This window comes from Columba livia, chromosome 29 (genome assembly GCF_036013475.1).
Source record: "Columba livia isolate bColLiv1 breed racing homer chromosome 29, bColLiv1.pat.W.v2, whole genome shotgun sequence".
In the NCBI taxonomy this organism is placed as follows: Eukaryota; Metazoa; Chordata; class Aves; order Columbiformes; family Columbidae; genus Columba; species Columba livia.
Genome location: NC_088630.1, coordinates 292,383 through 310,773, shown reverse-complemented (window position 1 = coordinate 310,773; position 18,391 = coordinate 292,383). Strand labels below are relative to the sequence as shown.

Genomic DNA, 18,391 nt, shown 5'->3' with positions numbered 1-18,391 from the left:
ACCAGAGCTGCTGCCACCTCCAGAGCTCATCCCTCCACTGTGGGGACTGCTTCTGCCACTGCCAGAGCTGGATCCTCCGTGACCAGAGCTTCCTCCTATTCCATGACCAGAGCTTCCTCCTCCTCCAGAGCTGGATCCCCAACCTCCAGAGCTGTGGCCACCTCCAGAGCTGGAGCCTCCATGACCTGAGCTTCTTCCAGAGATGGATCCTCTTCTGCCAGAGCTGCTGCCACCTCCAGAGCTCATCCCTCCACTATAGGGACTGCATCTGCCACTGCCAGAGCTGGATCCCCAACCTCCAGAGCTGGAGCCTCCATGACCTGAACTGCCTCCTATTCCATGACCGGAGCTTCCGCCACCTCCAGAGCTGGATCCCCAACCTCCAGAGCTGGAGCCTCCATGACCTGAGCTTCCTCCTATTCCATGACCAGAGCATTCTCCACCTCCAGAGCTGGAACCCCCATGACTGGAGCTTCCTCCAGAGATGGAGCCTCTCCTACCAGAGCTGCTGCCACCTCCAGAGCTCATCCCTCCACTGTGGGGACTGCTTCTGCCACTGCCAGAGCTGGATCCCCAACCTCCAGAGCTGGAGCCTCCATGACCTGAGCTTCCTCCACCTCCTGAGATGGAGCCTCCGTGACCAGAGCTTCCTCCTATTCCATGACCAGAGCTGTAGCCACCTCCAGAGCTGTGGCCACCTCCAGAGCTGGAGCCTCCAGGACCTGAGCTTCCTCCAGAGATGGATCCTCTCCTACCAGAGCTGCTGCCACCGCCAGAGCTCATCCCTCCACTGTGGGGACTGCATCTGCCACTGCCAGTGCTGGAGCCTCCATGACCTGAACTGCCTCCTATTCCATGACCAGAGCTTCCTCCACCTCCAGAGCTGGATCCCCAACCTCCAGAGCTGGAGCCTCCATGACCTGAGCTTCCTCCTATTCCATGACCAGAGCATTCTCCACCTCCAGAGCTGGAGCCTCCATGACCTGAGCTGCCTCCTATTCCATGACCAGAGCTTCCTCCACCTCCAGAGCTGGATCCCCAACCCCCAGAGCTGTGGCCACCTCCAGAGCTGGAGCCTCCATGACTGGAGCTTCCTCCAGAGATGGAGCCTCTCCTACCAGAGCTGCTGCCACCTCCAGAGCTCATCCCTCCACTGTGGCGACTGCTTCTGCCACTGCCAGAGCTGGATCCTCCGTGACCAGAGCTTCCTCCTATTCCATGACCAGAGCTTCCTCCTCCTCCAGAGCTGGATCCCCAACCTCCAGAGCTGTGGCCACCTCCAGAGCTGGAGCCTCCAGGACCTGAGCTTCCTCCAGAGATGGATCCTCTTCTGCCAGAGCTGCTGCCACCTCCAGAGCTCATGCCTCCGCTGTGGGGACTGCATCTACCACTGCCAGAGCTGGATCCCCAACCTCCAGAGCTGGAGCCTCCATGACCTGAGCTTCCTCCTATTCCATGACCTGAACTGCCTCCACCTCCAGAGCTGGATCCCCAACCTCCAGAGCTGGAGCCTCCATGACCTGAGCTTCCTCCTATTCCATGACCAGAGCATTCTCCACCTCCAGAGCTGGAACCCCCATGACTGGAGCTTCCTCCAGAGATGGAGCCTCTCCTACCAGAGCTGCTGCCACCTCCAGAGCTCATTCCTCCGCTGTGGGGACTGCTTCTGCCACTGCCAGAGCTGGATCCCCAACCTCCAGAGCTGGAGCCTCCATGACCTGAGCTTCCTCCACCTCCTGAGATGGAGCCTCCGTGACCAGAGCTTCCTCCTATTCCATGACCAGAGCTGTAGCCACCTCCAGAGCTGTGGCCACCTCCAGAGCTGGAGCCTCCAGGACCTGAGCTTCCTCCAGAGATGGATCCTCTCCTACCAGAGCTGCTGCCACCGCCAGAGCTCATCCCTCCACTGTGGGGACTGCATCTGCCACTGCCAGTGCTGGAGCCTCCATGACCTGAACTGCCTCCTATTCCATGACCAGAGCTTCCTCCACCTCCAGAGCTGGATCCCCAACCTCCAGAGCTGGAGCCTCCATGACCTGAGCTTCCTCCTATTCCATGACCAGAGCATTCTCCACCTCCAGAGCTGGAGCCTCCATGACCTGAGCTGCCTCCTATTCCATGACCAGAGCTTCCACCACCTCCAGAGCTGGATCCCCAACCCCCAGAGCTGTGGCCACCTCCAGAGCTGGAGCCTCCATGACTGGAGCTTCCTCCAGAGATGGAGCCTCTCCTACCAGAGCTGCTGCCACCTCCAGAGCTCATCCCTCCACTGTGGGGACTGTTTCTGCCACTGCCAGAGCTGGATCCTCCGTGACCAGAGCTTCCTCCTATTCCATGACCAGAGCTTCCTCCTCCTCCAGAGCTGGATCCCCAACCTCCAGAGCTGTGGCCACCTCCAGAGCTGGAGCCTCCAGGACCTGAGCTTCCTCCAGAGATGGATCCTCTTCTGCCAGAGCTGCTGCCACCTCCAGAGCTCATCCCTCCGCTGTGGGGACTGCATCTACCACTGCCAGAGCTGGATCCCCAACCTCCAGAGCTGGAGCCTCCATGACCTGAGCTTCCTCCTATTCCATGACCTGAACTGCCTCCACCTCCAGAGCTGGATCCCCAACCTCCAGAGCTGGAGCCTCCATGACCTGAGCTTCCTCCTATTCCATGACCAGAGCATTCTCCACCTCCAGAGCTGGAGCCTCCATGACCTGAGCTTCCTCCAATTCCATGGCCTGAGCTTCCTCCACCTCCATAGCTGGAACCTCCATGACCGGAGCTTCCTCCAGAGATGGAGCCTCTTCTACCAGAGCTGCTGCCACCCCCAGAGCTGGTCCTTCCACTGTGGGGACTGCATCTGCCACTGCCAGAGCTGGAGCCTCCGTGACCGGAGCTGGAATCCCCATGACCTGAGCTTCCTCCAGAGATGGAGCCTCTTCTACCAGAGCTGCTGCCACCTCCAGAGCTCATCCCTCCACTGTGGGGACTGCATCTGCCACTGCCAGAGCTGGATCCCCAACCTCCAGAGCTAGAGCCTCCATGACCTGAGCTTCCGCCACCACCATAACTGGAGCCTCGTTGACCTGAGCTTCCCCCTATTCCATGACCAGAGCATTCTCCACTTCCAGACCTGGATCCTCCATGACCTGAGCTTCCTCCTGTTCCATGACCAGAGCTTCCTCCACCTCCAGAGCTGGATCCCCAGCCTCCAGAGCTGGAGCCTCCATGACCTGAGCTTCCTCCTATTCCATGACCTGAGCTTCCTCCAGAGATGGAGCCTCTCCTGCCAGAGCTGCTGCCACCTCCAGAGCTTGTCCCACCACTGTGGGGACTGCATCTGCCACTGCCAGAGCTGGATCCCCAACCTCCAGAGCTGGAGCCTCCATGACCTGAGCTTCCTCCACCTCCAGAGGTGGATCCCCAACCTCCAGAGCTGGAGCCTCCATGACCTGAGCTGCCTCCTATTCCATGACCAGAGCTTCCTCCACCTCCAGAGCTGGATCCCCAACCCCCAGAGCTGTGGCCACCTCCAGAGCTGGAGCCTCCATGACTGGAGCTTCCTCCAGAGATGGATCCTCTTCTGCCAGAGCTGCTGCCACCTCCAGAGCTCATCCCTCCACTGTGGGGACTGCATCTGCCACTGCCAGTGCTGGAGCCTCCATGACCTGAGCTGCCTCCTATTCCATGACCAGAGCATTCTCCACCTCCAGAGCTGGAACCCCCATGACCGGAGCTTCCTCCAGAGATGGAGCCTCTCCTACCAGAGCTGCTGCCACCTCCAGAGCTCATCCCTCCGCTGTGGGGACTGCATCTGCCACTGCCAGAGCTGGATCCCCAACCTCCAGAGCTGGAGCCTCCATGACCTGAGCTTCCTCCACCTCCTGAGATGGAGCCTCCGTGACCAGAGCTTCCTCCTATTCCATGACCAGAGCTGTGGCCACCTCCAGAGCTGTGGCCACCTCCAGAGCTGGAGCCTCCATGACCTGAGCTTCCTCCAGAGATGGATCCTCTTCTGCCAGAGCTGCTGCCACCTCCAGAGCTCATCCCTCCACTATAGGGACTGCATCTACCACTGCTAGAGCTGGATCCCCAACCTCCAGAGCTGGAGCCTCCATGACCTGAGCTTCCTCCTATTCCATGACCAGAGCATTCTCCACCTCCAGAGCTGGATCCTCCATGACCTGAGCTGCCTCCAATTCCATGGCCTGAGCTTCCTCCACCTCCATAGCTGGAACCCCCATGACCGGCGGAGCTTCCTCCAGAGATGGATCCTCTTCTGCCAGAGCTGCTGCCACCCCCAGAGCTCATCCCTCCACTGTGGGGACTGCATCTGCCACTGCCAGAGCTGGATCCCCAACCTCCAGAGCTGGAGCCTCCATGACCTGAGCTTCCTCCTATTCCATGACCTGAGCTTCCTCCAGAGCTGTAGCCTCCATGACCTGAGCTTCCTCCTGTTCCATGACCAGAGCTTCCTCCTCCTCCAGAGCTGGATCCCCAACCTCCAGAGCTGTGGCCACCTCCAGAGCTGGAGCCTCCATGACCGGAGCTTCCTCCAGAGATGGAGCCTCTCCTACCAGAGCTGCTGCCACCTCCAGAGCTCATCCCTCCACTGTGGGGACTGCATCTGCCACTGCCAGAGCTGGATTCCCAACCTCCAGAGCTGGAGCCTCCATGACCTGAGCTGCCTCCTATTCCATGACCAGAGCATTCTCCATCTCCATAGCTGGAACCCCCATGACCTGAGCTTCCTCCAGAGATGGATCCTCTCCTACCAGAGCTGCTGCCACCTCCAGAGCTCATCCCTCCACTGTGGGGACTGCTTCTGCCACTGCCAGAGCTGGATCCTCCGTGACCAGAGCTTCCTCCTATTCCATGACCAGAGCTTCCTCCTCCTCCAGAGCTGGATCCCCAACCTCCAGAGCTTCCTCCACCTCCAGAGCTGGAGCCTTCATGACCTGAGCTTCTTCCTATTCCATGACCAGAGCTTCCGCCACCTCCAGAGCTGGAGCCTCCATGACCTGAGCTGTGGCCACCTCCAGGACTGGATTCTCCGTGACCTGAGCTGCCTCCTATACCATGACCAGAGCATTCTCCACCTCCATAGCTGGAACCCCCATGACCTGAGCTTCCGCCAGAGATGGAGCCTCTTCTACCAGAGCTGCTGCCACCTCCAGAGCTCATCCTTCCACTGTGGGGACTGCATCTGCCACTGCCAGAGCTGGATCCCCAACCTCCAGAGCTTCCTCCTATTCCATGACCAGAGCTTCCTCCTCCTCCAGAGCTGGATCCCCAACCTCCAGAGCTGGAGCCTGCATGACCTGAGCTTCCTCCTGTTCCATGACCTGAGCTTCCTCCTGTTCCATGACCTGAGCTTCCTCCAGAGATGGAGCCTCTCCTACCAGAGCTGCTGCCACCTCCAGAGCTCATCCCTCCACTGTGGGGACTGCATCTGCCACTGCCAGAGCTGGAGCCTCCATGACCTGAGCTGCCTCTTATTCCGTGACCAGAGCTTCCTCCACCTCCAGAGCTGGATCCCCAACCTCCAGAGCTTCCTCCTATTCCATGACCTGAGCTTCCTCCTCCTCCAGAGCTGGATCCCCAACCTCCAGAGCTGGAGCCTCCATGACTGGAGCTTCCTCCAGAGATGGAGCCTCTCCTACCAGAGCTGCTGTCACCTCCGGAGCTCATCCCTCCACTGTGGGGACTGCATCTGCCACTGCCAGAGCTGGAGGCTCCATGACCTGAGCTGCCTCCTATTCCATGACCAGAGCTTCCGCCACCTCCAGAGCTGGATCCTCCGTGACCTGAGCTACCTCCTATACCATGACCAGAGCATTCTCCACCTCCATAGCTGGAACCCCCATGACCTGAGCTTCCTCCAGAGATGGAGCCTCTCCTACCAGAGCTGCTGCCACCTCCAGAGCTCATCCCTCCACTGTGGGGACTGCATCTGCCACTGCCTGAGCTGGATCCCCAACCTCCAGAGCTGGAGCCTCCATGACCAGAGCTTCCTCCTGTTCCATGACCAGAGCTTCCTCCACCTCCAGAGCTTGATCCCCAACCTCCAGAGCTGTGGCCACCTCCAGAGCTGGAGCCTCCATGACCTGAGCTTCCTCCAGACATGGAGCCTCTCCTACCAGAGCTGCTGCCACCTCCAGAGCTCGTCCCTCCACTGTGGGGACTGCATCTGCCACTGCCAGAGCTTCCTCCTATTCCATGACCTGAGCTGCCTCCTATTCCATGACCAGAGCTTCCTCCACCTCCAGAGCTGGAGGCTCCATGACCTGAGCTTCCTCCTATTCCATGACCTGAGCTTCCTCCTCCTTTACAAGTGGACCCGCCACTCCCAGAGCTGGATCCCCATCCTCCAGAGCTTCCTCCACTTCCAGAGATGGAGCCTTTACTGCCTGAGCTGCCTCCTGAGATGGACCCACCACTGCCAGAGCTGGATCCCCACCCTCCAGAGCTTCCTCCACTTCCACTGATGGAGCCTTTACTGCCTGAGCTTCCTCCTCCTCCATGACCCGAGCTTCCTCCCAAGATGGACCCGCCACTGCCAGAGCTGGATCCTCCATGACCTGAGCTTCCTTCTCCCTTACAACTGGACCCGCCACTGCCAGAGCTTGATCCCGATCCTCCAGAGCTTCCTCCACCTCCAGAGATGGAGCCTTTACTACCTGAGCTGCCTCCTGAGATGGACCCACCACTGCCAGAGCTGGATCCTCCGTGACCTGAGCTTCCTCCTCCTTTACAAGTGGACCCGCCACTGCCGGAGCTGGATCCCGATCCTCCAGAGCTTCCTCCACCTCCAGAGATGGAGCCTTTACTCCCTGAGCTGCCTCCTGAGATGGACCCACCACTGCCACAGCTGGATCCCCATCCTCCAGAGCTTCCTCCACCTCCAGAGGTTGAGCCTTTACTGCCTGAGCTGGATCCCCCTTTTCCAGAGCTTCCTCCAGCTCCAGAGATGGAATTTTTACCACCTGAGCTTCCTCCAGAGGTGGAACCGCCACTTCCAGAGCTGCATCCCCAACCTCCAGAGCTGTGGCCACCTCCAGAGCTGGAACCTTTGCTTCCTGAGCTTCCTCCTCCTCCATGACTTGAGCTTCCTTTTCCTCCCTTACAAGTGGAGCCGCAGCTGGAGCCCCATCCACCAGAGCTTCCGCCGTCTTCTCCTCCAGAGATCGACCCTTTCCTTCCATCCTGGCTGGCACCACCAGAGCTCGACCCGCCCTTCCCGCTCTTCACCCCTCCAGGTCCTGCTCCATAGACCCCAGTAGCGCTCACGCTGTGCTCAATGACACCTGCAAGAAATAGAAATTACGGTCACTTTACTCTTTACAGATCTAAGAACTGTAAGACCCGCTGCTCAAAGTACTTATGCATGGCCATTGTAGCTCCTCTGGTGGTCAGAGTTGTCTCTTTGAAAAAGGGCAACGCGGATCTTCATCAGAAAATGTACATTTGGGGTGTTTTCATGTGTGGTTTGGCTTTATTACTTTATCTTTACCATGGCTTACATCTTGCTCTGTACCTGCACTCTCAGAGCAGCCCTTCCGTTAGGAGAGCCGGGAGTGCGGGTTCCTTTCTCCTTCAGCTGGCCTATTCCCACAACTTTTAGGATGGGATTTATTGGTCTTTTCCGTTGAGTTCTGACATGCAGCCCCTAGGTCTGCAGAATGAGTCAGGTCCTGCTCACTTCCTGCAGGTTTGGTTGGAATAACCCAAAAATGTCCTAAGTCAGTAGCTCAATGTTGACATGTTAATGTCACATACATGTTAATGTCACATACATGTTAATGTCACATACATGTTAATGTATGTACACGCATGTTCACACACAGTCACGCGAGACTATGATTTGCTTCATTTCCTTGGGATCTAAGGCAGGAGCTAAGGTAGGTTTTTCTGGCGGTAGGTGTTGAGCACCACAGACAACAAAACGGTATCGGTGCCCTTAAAAAGCAAAGCATCAGGATACTTACAGACTGTGGCTGGTGAGCCCTCCTCTATCCTGTGGAGGAAAAGGGAAGGTGAGATAACGCCGCCAATAAAGGTGAAGATCAGGCAGGGGGAATGAAGAGCGGGACGCGCTGCCTTCTGCGGGTCCTCCTCCCAGGATGAGCAGGTTGTACCTACCTGGCCTCCTCCTCGTCGAGGAGTGAGCGGTACATGGCGATCTCAATGTCCAGGGCCAGCTTCGCGTTGAGCAGCTCCTGGTAGTCGCGGAGCAGCGATGCCAGCTCGTCCCGGGCCCGCTGCAGCGCGGCCTCCAGCTCCTGGAGCTGCTGCCGCCCGTCCCCGAGCGCCGCGCTCCCGCGCTGCTCCGCGTCCCGCACGCCGTCCCGGAGGCTGCGGTTCTGTGGGGCACAGAGCGCTCGTGTCTGCGGCCCTGAACGGGAACTGGGACTCCCAAACCCTTCTGGCGTGTCTTGGAAACCAGGAGACCACCTCAATGGCTGAACCCAGATGTGCTAATGAACCCCAGTTAAATCCCAGGGTCGACAGCCGAAATCTAAACCTGCTTCATTTTGAAGAGCAAACAGCATCTCTAGGTTTGTCTCCAGAGGACAAGTCACCTCGTACTGCACTGACCCTCCATCTCAGAGTGACCCAAGTGATTTTTATGTTCGAAAGCACCAGCTTTACCCGTTTTCTTGCAGTTTCGATCTCTCGTTGCAGCCGCTCGATTTGCCGCGCCAGCTCCTGGATTTCCTGGTAGCTGTTCCTCACGCGCTCCCGCTGGTCGACCCACAGCTCCTGGAGGTCCCGGTACTGGCGTGCGGGGGAGAAAACAGACATTCCAGTTCTGTTTCCGCTAGGCAGGCGGGTTTTTCTCACCATCTCACTGGTATCTGCTCACCCTGCCCTGGTACATGGCGTCCACTTCGGCCTTGCTCCTCTGCGCAATGGCCTCGTACTCCTGCCTGACCTCTTCTATGATGCCGTCCATGTTCACGTCTCTGTTGTCCACGGACAGAATGACGTCGGTGTTGCCGACTACAGTTTGCAGCTGGGAGAGCTCCTGCAAGGAAACCAGATTTTTGGATTGTAGGGGTTTTCAAGAGTCTCTTCCAGCCTCCGTGGCACACCAGACTCCCATTGCGCTCGCAAATCAAAAAGGACCTTATCATATCAGATGCCGGGGTGATCCACTCATCACCCTACAGAGTCCCGTTTGGGTGAAATTTCTGGGAACCTTCAACAGATTCTCGTCCTTCAGGACCTGGGGTGGCTCAGGTTAGCTGGGGACATACTCACAGCCTCGTGTAAGCACCTCAGGAACTCGAGCTGCTGCTTCAAGATTTCCACCCGCACGTCAAACTCCATTTTCCCCATGTAGGCGTCGTCCAGCTCCTGTGAAACAAACAGGTCTATTTCTATTCATTTGAGGGCAAACTGCCCACTGAATGCAATTCTAGCAAGACATGGTGCGATTCTTTAAAACCTTCATTTCTGGAGCCAAATAACGGCCCACAAATCTCAGTTTTCATTTGAATAGCCATTTCTCTCCTGTCTTGCAGTAAAAACCTTCAGTTTTCAGTGACTCCAGTTAGTGAAGCAAAGACCCCGCGTTTGAAAACCTCTGTTATTCCTTTATTTCTGAGGCTTCGATTCAGCTCAGTGTCTGGGGTTACTGCACCTTTTTAAGCTCCACGAACTCCTCTTCTTTGGACGCGTGCTTGTTGATCTCGTCCTCGAATCTGTCACGGCAGAGAAGACACAGGGAGCTCATTGCCCGTGTTGCTTGTTTTGTTCAAAGGGAATAATTTACAAAGGGAATGTGTCACGTTTTCGTTTAACTGCACCCTCTGGCAGCCGCTGCAGCACCATGCGCCGAACTGGCCAGCGCGCGTCCCGCTGCGCCGCGCGCCTTTCCCGGAGCGTGAGCACTCACCTCTTCTTGTAGCCCTGGACCAGCTGGAGCAGGCCATGGGCCTCGGGGTCCAGCTGCTCCCGCTGCTCCCGCAGCGTCTCCAGCTGCCGCCGCAGGTTGCTGACGTGCGCCTGGAAGAAGGAGGCGACGCTCCGGGCGTCCTCCGGCCGGGCGCTTTGCCGCTGCAGCAGCTCCCACTTGGCCACCAGCGCCTGGTTCTGCCGCTCCAGACACTGAACCTGGGGGGCAAGCGGGAGAGCGTCGCAGGCCCCGCGGAGCTTTGGGCAGCGCCAGCACAGTCCCAGTTGGTGTTTCCAGCACGGGAACACCCAGGGGTTCATCAGCCGCCGCGGCACGGGAGGCGTCTCAGGCTAAGGAGGGGACAGCTCCTTTTCCCCGTCTCTTGCATAAGAAGGGTGTGATTTTACCGCTGCTTCTCAAAGCTGAGACTCAAATCTCTGCTGGCTTTTCATCTCCTAAATGCACAATATTTAGGGGGATGACTGAGGGGGAGGGAGACTTCAGCTGTTTCTGAAGCGCTTTAGACACTCAAATACACGAGAAGAGCTAAACCCCTCTCAGGAGACCACACAAGCCCAGTCTCTTCATAGACAGACCTTGCTTTAAAGAGGATTAGAAAGCCCTGGAACACGGTATTTTAGGAAAACCAGAGGGACAGCGTCTCCACAGCCGGGATGCTGAACCTGGCGGCTGACACCCAGAAGCTTTAAAGAACACCATCTTCTGGGTGTAACCAACACCTTTTGCGTAGGGTAATACAAGAAGCCCTCAAGTCTTCACATGTAACCAGTGATGGAGCAGACACGGCACCTCCAACGGAGGCTCAGGTCGGGGCTGCGGGGGCGGGAGCGCTCCTGGGGCTCTTTTGTTCCCGTGTCTGTGAGCAGAAACGAGCAAGAAGGTGGAACTGCAGTGGTTAACGTGTCGTGGTGAAAACCAAGGAAAGAGGTGAAGAAGAAACGCGTGGGGTCCACTGGCCACCCGGGACCTCCAAGCAGAGAAGTCACGAGTTGCTTTGTGATGCGGATTTTGCTTTGCAGGAACACATCAGGGATACCCAAATCCATCCCCCATTTTTCACACTAGTGTCAACCATCCCCAGGCCTGGAACGTCACGAGACAAGCAGAAACCCTTTCCCTCAAAAGACAAGTGAGTTAATGTGCCGGTAACATCCCAGCAGCTCGTTACGGTCCTGCCACAGACAACGACTCCAGAGATACTTATCCCAGGGCTAAACGTGATTCATGCAGCGGCTGTTATGGCAAACTGTTAAGAACTTCTCACCAGCCCCAGGGAATCCAGCCAGTGCTGTGGGTTTTGGGGAGGAAGACGCAACGTGAAGGTGTCCCCGTGGCTCACACAGCCAGAGCAGCCCCCACGTTCCCCAAGGCAACAAGAGAAAAGAGAACAGGGACTCACCTTGTCTATGAACGATGCGAATTTGTCATTGAGAGCCTTGATCTGCTCTTTCTCTTCTGACCGCGCTCGCTGGAACTCGGGGTCGACTTCAACGTGCATTGGCCGCAGCAGGTTGGTGTTGACACGGACCCCCTCGATGCGGACGCCAGCCTGGCCCAGACCCTGCCCGGCCCCGCGGTCACCGGAGCAGCTCCTGCCCAGGGCTCCTCCGCACGCGCTGCCGAGCCCCGATTCGGCACCAAGAGCAGGGCCCATGAAATACCCCCTTCCTCCAAAGCCCGTGTCGAGGTATCTCCTCCCACCAAACCCCAGGCACCTTCCATATCCTACTTCTTCATAGCCTCCACCAGTGGGAACACTCCTGAACCCACCGAGGTTGTGGAGACTCCTGCTGCCATAACCATACCCATAACCACCGTATCTATCTCCTCTATTGTCTTCGTAGTAGCTTACAGGGAATGAACTTCTCCAGCCGCCCCGTGGGCCACAGTGAGCAGAAGAAGAGCTGAAGTTTCCACTCCCAAATCTGAAGAAGTGTTGGCTCATAGCGGCGCTTGCGGAGCGTCGAGACGAGGGAGCAGGTGGAGAAGGTGGTGAAACGGAGGAGAAATGAGAGCAAAGGATCCTCAGCTCCTCTGGTGGTGCTGATGGAAGTTCTCCTTTATATGGTCTGGAGGAGTTAGTCTCCATTCCATGGTAATTAGCAGGTCTGTTAATGTTGTTATTGGGTTTGGTTCATCAAGCAGCAATTAATGGCTGCCCGCGGAGAGGTCGGAGTAAACATGGCACCGGTGGCGGCGTTGTGAAATCCCCCGGATCCTGCCTGACTCACGCGCTTTGCTCAGGTGAGATCGCGCCTCGTTAGCCTGCCCTCCATCATTAACCACAGCTCGCACAGTTATCCGTGCGCATTGCCGCCGTTTGCTCGCTCTCAAGCTTCCCCGCCTGCTTTGCTGCTCCGCTTCACAAGAGACAAGACCGCGGTGTTGTCCCGGTGTGGACTCGGCAGCACCAGCTGCAGCTCCCGCGGCTTCCCCCTTGGCTTTTCTCTCCTTCCCCATATACCCCGCCAGGGAGGTGTCGGGATCTGCTCTTCTTAATCATGGCATTAAAATTACAATTAAAATCTACCTTTGGCTCATATGGCCAAAGCAGCATCCGGACAACAGAAATAACGGAACCTCTCTGTGTCAATTCAGGTTTTAAATAAATGGATGTGAGTTTCCAATGGGAAAGAGAAAGCTCTAAGATAGACTTTAGTCAAGGAAACCAAACTTGTGATGATGAGTGGTGGAGAGGAGGGACCTCAGGGAGCAGCTGACCCAGCAGCTCCGCGTGCCGGACTCCTGGCCCCCGCGCTGTGTCGCTCCCGCTTCCCGTGTGGCACCGTGAGCGGAACGCGCCTCGGGACCCGACGGAGGGCGAGCAGGGACAGTTCGTTACACCAGCTCCGTTAGAGCAGCCAATGTATCAGAAACGGGCCAGGGTTGGGGTGCTCGGCCTTTCCTAGAGCAGACACGGTGCCTTCCGGGCAGCTGGATGAGAAATGCCGTTCTTCCATACCCAAACTGGTCTCTTACAGCCCTGCTGGGGGCCCAGACCTTCCACTTGTGCTGCTTGTCTGCAGTTAAACTCCACTCGTTACCTACATTTAATGAGAATTTTAACCAAATTTCCCAGTGGATTTCCCTTTTTTAAGATACCTATATAAAATATGTACCTATAAAAAATCTGTCCAGTTTGGCTCAGTATTTCCTGCACGCTGGTATCTCAAGAGAAACCCACACAAATTCTCCTCCTTCACCACCGTATTTCAGCCACGCTGACGGTGCTTTCGGAGCTGTATCGGCTCCCTGCAAAACAATGTGTGGGACCAGCTATAAAAAACGCTGAGACTGCAAATCCTGTGTGCCCTTGAGCTTTATTGGGGTCAGGTGAGGATTAAGAGGAGAGTGTGTGACATCCTGTCAGGAGGAGATGAGGCTCCGTGGGCATCACCCACGATTTCCTTGTGACGTCTTAGCCGAAGCGGCCCTTTTGCCCGGCTCAGCTAACGATTCCTCAGGAATACGCACAAGGCTTTCTAAAAGCTTGCTGGTTTTCCTCTGTATGTTGAGGTTTTGTGTGGTTGCTCTGGGTGCAATGAACCTCCATGCTCTTCCTCCTCTCCGAGCGGCTCCCTCCGATGCGCACGGCAGCGGGCGATGGTTCAGATCATCCACATCGATCTCATTACGACCCGGGGAAGGAAACACCCACGGACCGAACGAGCCAGCTCCGTGTGGAGCAATGGTTCGGTAGATGTCTATCCAAAAATCACTGCCCTAAATACATACATCAGCTCTCTGTGTGAAGCAAACTGGTTGGCAGTTCATGCAGAACCACGGTGCTGATCTCCCAGGCTGCCGTGTCCTGCTTGGGAAGGTGTCCTGCTTGGGAAGGTGTCCCCCTTGAGCAGGTGTCCCCCTTGAGCAGGTGTCCTCCTGGAGCAGGTGTCCTGCTTGGGAAGGTGTCCTCCTTGACCAAGTGTCCTCCTTGAGCAGGTGTCCTCCTTGGGAGGGCCCCCTGCAAGCCCTGCAGCCATCCAGCCTCCTGTGCCACATAATCCAGAGCACGGGACGTGGGCTGCTGTTGTGATTGATGTCTCTGGCACCAGCTCAGCCTTGGCACCGCAGCCCAAGCCACGCCTGGACCTGTCGAGCTGGCTCCAGAAGCAGAGATGCAGCCAAAGAGATGTTCCTGCATCCTGCAGAGGACGGGGAGCGGCCGTGGTGCCCTCGTCCTCCCCACCGTGAGTCGGCACCGCTGATGGACGCGCCCGGGGAGATGCTGCTCTGGTCCTTGACAGGGAACAGCCGAACAGTCACAACGCACACGGACTGAAGGACCGTGGTCCGACAGGCGTCCTTCCCATGCAGGTGGTTATTGCAGGGACTGCCGAGGACGAGCGTTTCGGACCATAAAGACAATTCACAAACAGACCCAAGCTCTAGTTCTTCGGGCGCAACCGGTGCAGGAACCTGCACAGCCCACGTCTGTCCCTGCCAACCCAGGCAATAAACACAATAATAAACTCTGTAACAGGACCCAGGCTCACGCTCCAGGAGCTGCCTCTGCCTTCCTGCGGGGCCATTTCAATGGGCTCCAGTGACAGCCCAAATGAGTTAAATCCTGCAGGCGCCTCAGAGTAATATTGATTTCCTTTTCATCACTGCCAAGCAGAAACCACCCATCTTCACAGGCTGCACGGGCAGAGCGGCGGGTAAATAAACAAGTAATATATTTGTTGCTGTTAAACAGCTGCTGCACCCCAGTCCTGAGGACACAGCAGCGTGGCACAGTACTGCACTGCTAATACAGCACTTGGATTTAACAGCGGGCCAGAGAAAGTAGATACGCACCAACACTAACAGTGAATCTTGATCACCGGTTGCCCAAATACCCACGTGAGGGGCCACTCAGTCACTTGGAGAATGGGGCAGAAATCCCGCAGCTCACCAAGAGAAACGCTTTTCATCCCAGACTCGCGTTCTCTCCCGCCTTCCCTCGGGGGATCAGCACTAATCCTGTTCTGTGGGGCGGCGAGAGGTTCTGGGGAGAGAACAGGAGGGAGAGCGTCAGAAACCCGGCAACAGCAGGAACCAAATGAAGTGAAATGCTGCTATCCACCAGAGGTTTATTGTGCTGAGTTCTGAGGTTCCCGGCCTGGCTGTGAAAATATGTTGTACTAATAAATTACAGAGACAGTCTGAGGCGGGAACGCAAGGCTGAGCCCACCCTGTGGCCGGCACGCGGAGCTCAGACCCGGGTCCGGGTGGGACTGGAGCTGCTGCTGGACCATTCCAGGCCTGTCCTAGGGCTCGGGTTTGGGCTCGGGTTTAGGCTCGGGTTTAGACTCGGGTTTAGGCTTGGGTTGAGGCTCGGGTCTAGGCTCGGGTTTAGACTTGGGTCTAGGCTTGGGTTTAGGCTCAGGTCTGGGCTCGGGTCCAGGCTTGGGTCTGGGCTCAGGTCTAGGCTTGGGTCTAGGCTCAGATATAGGCTCGGGTCTAGGCTCGGGTTTAGGCTCGGGTCTAGGCTCGGGCCTGGACCAGCAAGTGTTCTTCCACTACAAAACAAAGTCCTGCTTCGCCTTGCAATCCGTTAACAAATGACTAATGGCTGTTTTAATAAATGGCTAATTATTCTGGGTTAACAGGAAGGTAAACAACTCAATAACTTACTCGTTACCACCTATAATATTAAATCATCTATTCAGAAAATACTAATCATAATTATGATATGTTAATCTCTTATTTCCCCCATGAGAATGCGAAAGTATCAATTGAATATGATGTTTCTGTTGCAGTTGCTATAACAGCTGCGGTGAGTGAAGGAAGCAAGAGCTCCTTACTTATTTTTATTATTATTATAATTTTATTGGAGAACCAAAGTATCCTCCGATCCCCATCCCCTGAGGCCAAGCCGGTCCCGGTGCCACTGGCGCTGCAGCCGGTGCCCTTGAGCCGGGGCAAGCAGAGATGAAACCTCCAAAGGGCTTCAGGAGGAGAGATAAGGCTGAAAATATATAGATATACATTATTTTTCTAAACAAGAGGATGAAGAGGAAATTGGGTTGAACTTCGGGCTAAATGCACCAGGTGTCGTGAGAAAACGTGGTTTTTCTTATGTGCTCCAGAGGCGACGACGACGCTGTTTGTGACCGAGAGTGTGTCAATAACATCCTGAAACAGCTGGAAATCACTCCGGCAGATGTTCAGAGTCCGGTAAACAAGGCGATTACCCTTGGGGCCGCTGCCCCGGCTGGGCAGAGTCACCACACCCAGCCACTCACAGCACTGGGCTGGCCTGCTAATTGGGTTAATTAATCCGCTCAAGGTCAGACTTGGTGATCAATTGAGCAAATGGCACTTTAGGAGTTGCCGGAGCCTCGGTCGCTGCCCTGCGAGCAGCAGCAGCGCGGGACGACGAACCGGGGGGAAGGGAAAGCAACCCAAAAAGCACCAGAACGTGGGTTGTTTTTGGGCCGGACCGTTCCCAAATTGTCACCGAAACCGTTTGGAGCCACGAGCCTGCGGGCTCTGCACCCCAGGGAGACGCTGCTGAGCATCTGCAGCAAAGAGCCACGTAGATCTGTATTTTATGCATTTCACATCTTTTCTGGGCCCTCTGGTGGCGCTTGGCACGGTCTGTTCTAAATAAAGTAAAATAAAATAAAATAAAATAAAATAAAAATAATAATAATAGTGAGCACCATGACCAGGGGAAGCCCAGAGCCTGAGTTTGCACACGTAAATCGCACGTTTCCTGCCCGCGCCGCTTGCCGTCACGTCCACCACGAGCGCGGGGGCGTCCGCGCCGGATCTGCACGGTGACCGAGCCAAGGGAGCGATCTGGGCAGCCCTCCCATAATAAACATGATTAGTGACAATTAAAAACTCATTACAGCTGTAATTACAGCCACTATAAGGGCCACCTGGATTCACTCCCCAATAAACTCGTAAAGTATCGCACCTGTTATGTATCTTTCCGTGTTTTAAGGCAGAGAATATTGCAGCATTCACGCCCTATAGACGGACACGGACCTGCTGTCGGCTCCTCTTGGCACAGACAGCGCTCGTCCTTCTCTGCAGGAAACCAGAACTTACGAACCAACAAACAGTGTACTTATCCTGCATTTTTATTGAGTTATACAGAAAACCAGAACTTACAAACCAACAAAAACCACATTTATTCTGTATTTTCTCTCCTCCGTGTCCAAAATGACAACGGCTCTACCAAAAAGTATTGGAGACTTGTCCTTGCTTGATCACACCAGGGCTGCTTCACAAGTAAATTCACTCATTTTAAGCAAAACAGGCCCCATTGCTGCAAATACGGTTTATTTTCACCCCGGAGCTGCCATGAGCACGGTGCCCGGCTGCTCGATGCCCCGCCCCAGCGCCATGTCCCGAGCAATTAGCGCTTTCATGAGCGCAGCAGATGGGAAGATAAACCTGGCAGCGCTCCATGGACAAGCTCCCCGGGAACCCAAGCCCCTGGTTTCCTGCGGGACGGAGCCCACGGCTCCGGCGTCCACCCGGGTTCACCGCACTGGGACCGTCACCCCTGCCCCGCCGTCCCGCGTTGTCCCCAGGAACCCGCGGCGTTCTCACCATCTCGGGCCGGACGTGTCGTGGACGTAGGAGGCGACTTCTCGGTCTCTCCCATCCCAACCTATAAATGTTAGGATCAGCAACGTTCATTCAAACAAGCCAATAACCATATTGTAGCCTGGTGTGAACATCAGGTGTGTCAGCTGAGAGAAAATATTTGGGGGAAAATAGCAAAAGCAACACAAAAGTGATGCCAGTTGCAGTAAGAACTGCGGCTTCTTCCTCGTTCACTTTGTTCGTCCGGGTGACAGGACCCTGCGGTACAGACCTTTACAGACCTTCTCGTGTCTACATGATCCGGCAGACACCGCGGCTGCAGCACCAACGCACGCGGTGCTGCCGCCGGGGCCGATTCACCCCGGCCCGGCTCTCGCTCCTCCCAGCGCCGGAGAAGAATCCGGCCCAGCATTAATCAAATTAATTGGGCTGCAATGGGATGTTATTTGGAGAGGGCTAATGACGAACCTGGCCGGGCAATCTGGAGCGGTAATAGCAGGTTCGAGGCTGTGTCTCATACTTTCACGCAGCTTTTTCTTGATGAGTAATTTCTGCTCATGTAGCATCCTGGGGCCTCCCCGGCACCCACGATGAGGTGCCGGAGCCCGTGTAAGAGCTCAGCTTGTCAGGCAGATGGTGCTGGTGGCCCTTGTGCCAGCCAAGGGTGGAGCACAACCCCTGTCCACGGGTGCACCAACCCCTGTCCACGGGTGCACCAACCCCTGGCCCTGCATGTGCCAACCCCCCCGTCCCTGGTCTCCTCCCCACAGAGGTCTCCAAGGCATCTTCGGAGCCGCAGCGTGGAGTGAGGGACCGGCTGCGTGACCTCCTGGGGTGGCACCTGCACCACGTCCCCATGGCCACGGTGGAGCCGCCACAGCCCGGTGGCTCTGGTGACACCACCCAGCCCAACTGCAGGCACCGCCGGCCCTTGTA

The 18,391-nt window shown here is 56.3% G+C and overlaps 1 protein-coding gene and 1 long non-coding RNA gene across 2 annotated transcripts; both read right to left on the bottom strand.

Annotated features, from left to right (window-relative positions):
* Positions 1 to 8,123: 8,123 nt before the first annotated feature.
* Positions 8,124 to 11,996, bottom strand: LOC102091963 (keratin, type II cytoskeletal 8). Its single transcript, XM_005514586.3, has 7 exons — positions 11,307 to 11,996; positions 9,887 to 10,104; positions 9,632 to 9,692; positions 9,250 to 9,345; positions 8,852 to 9,013; positions 8,638 to 8,763; positions 8,124 to 8,348 (listed from the first exon to the last, which is right to left on the bottom strand). Exons 1-7 carry the CDS (start codon positions 11,994 to 11,996, stop codon positions 8,124 to 8,126), a joined length of 1,578 nt encoding a protein of 525 aa, XP_005514643.3.
* Positions 11,997 to 16,965: 4,969 nt separating this feature from the next.
* On the bottom strand, positions 16,966 to 18,201 carry LOC135576669 (uncharacterized). The gene is made up of 2 exons (XR_010468459.1): positions 17,727 to 18,201; positions 16,966 to 17,519 (listed from the first exon to the last, which is right to left on the bottom strand). It is a non-coding gene; the product is annotated as an uncharacterized LOC135576669 (long non-coding RNA).
* Between the last annotated feature and the right edge of the window lie 190 nt (positions 18,202 to 18,391).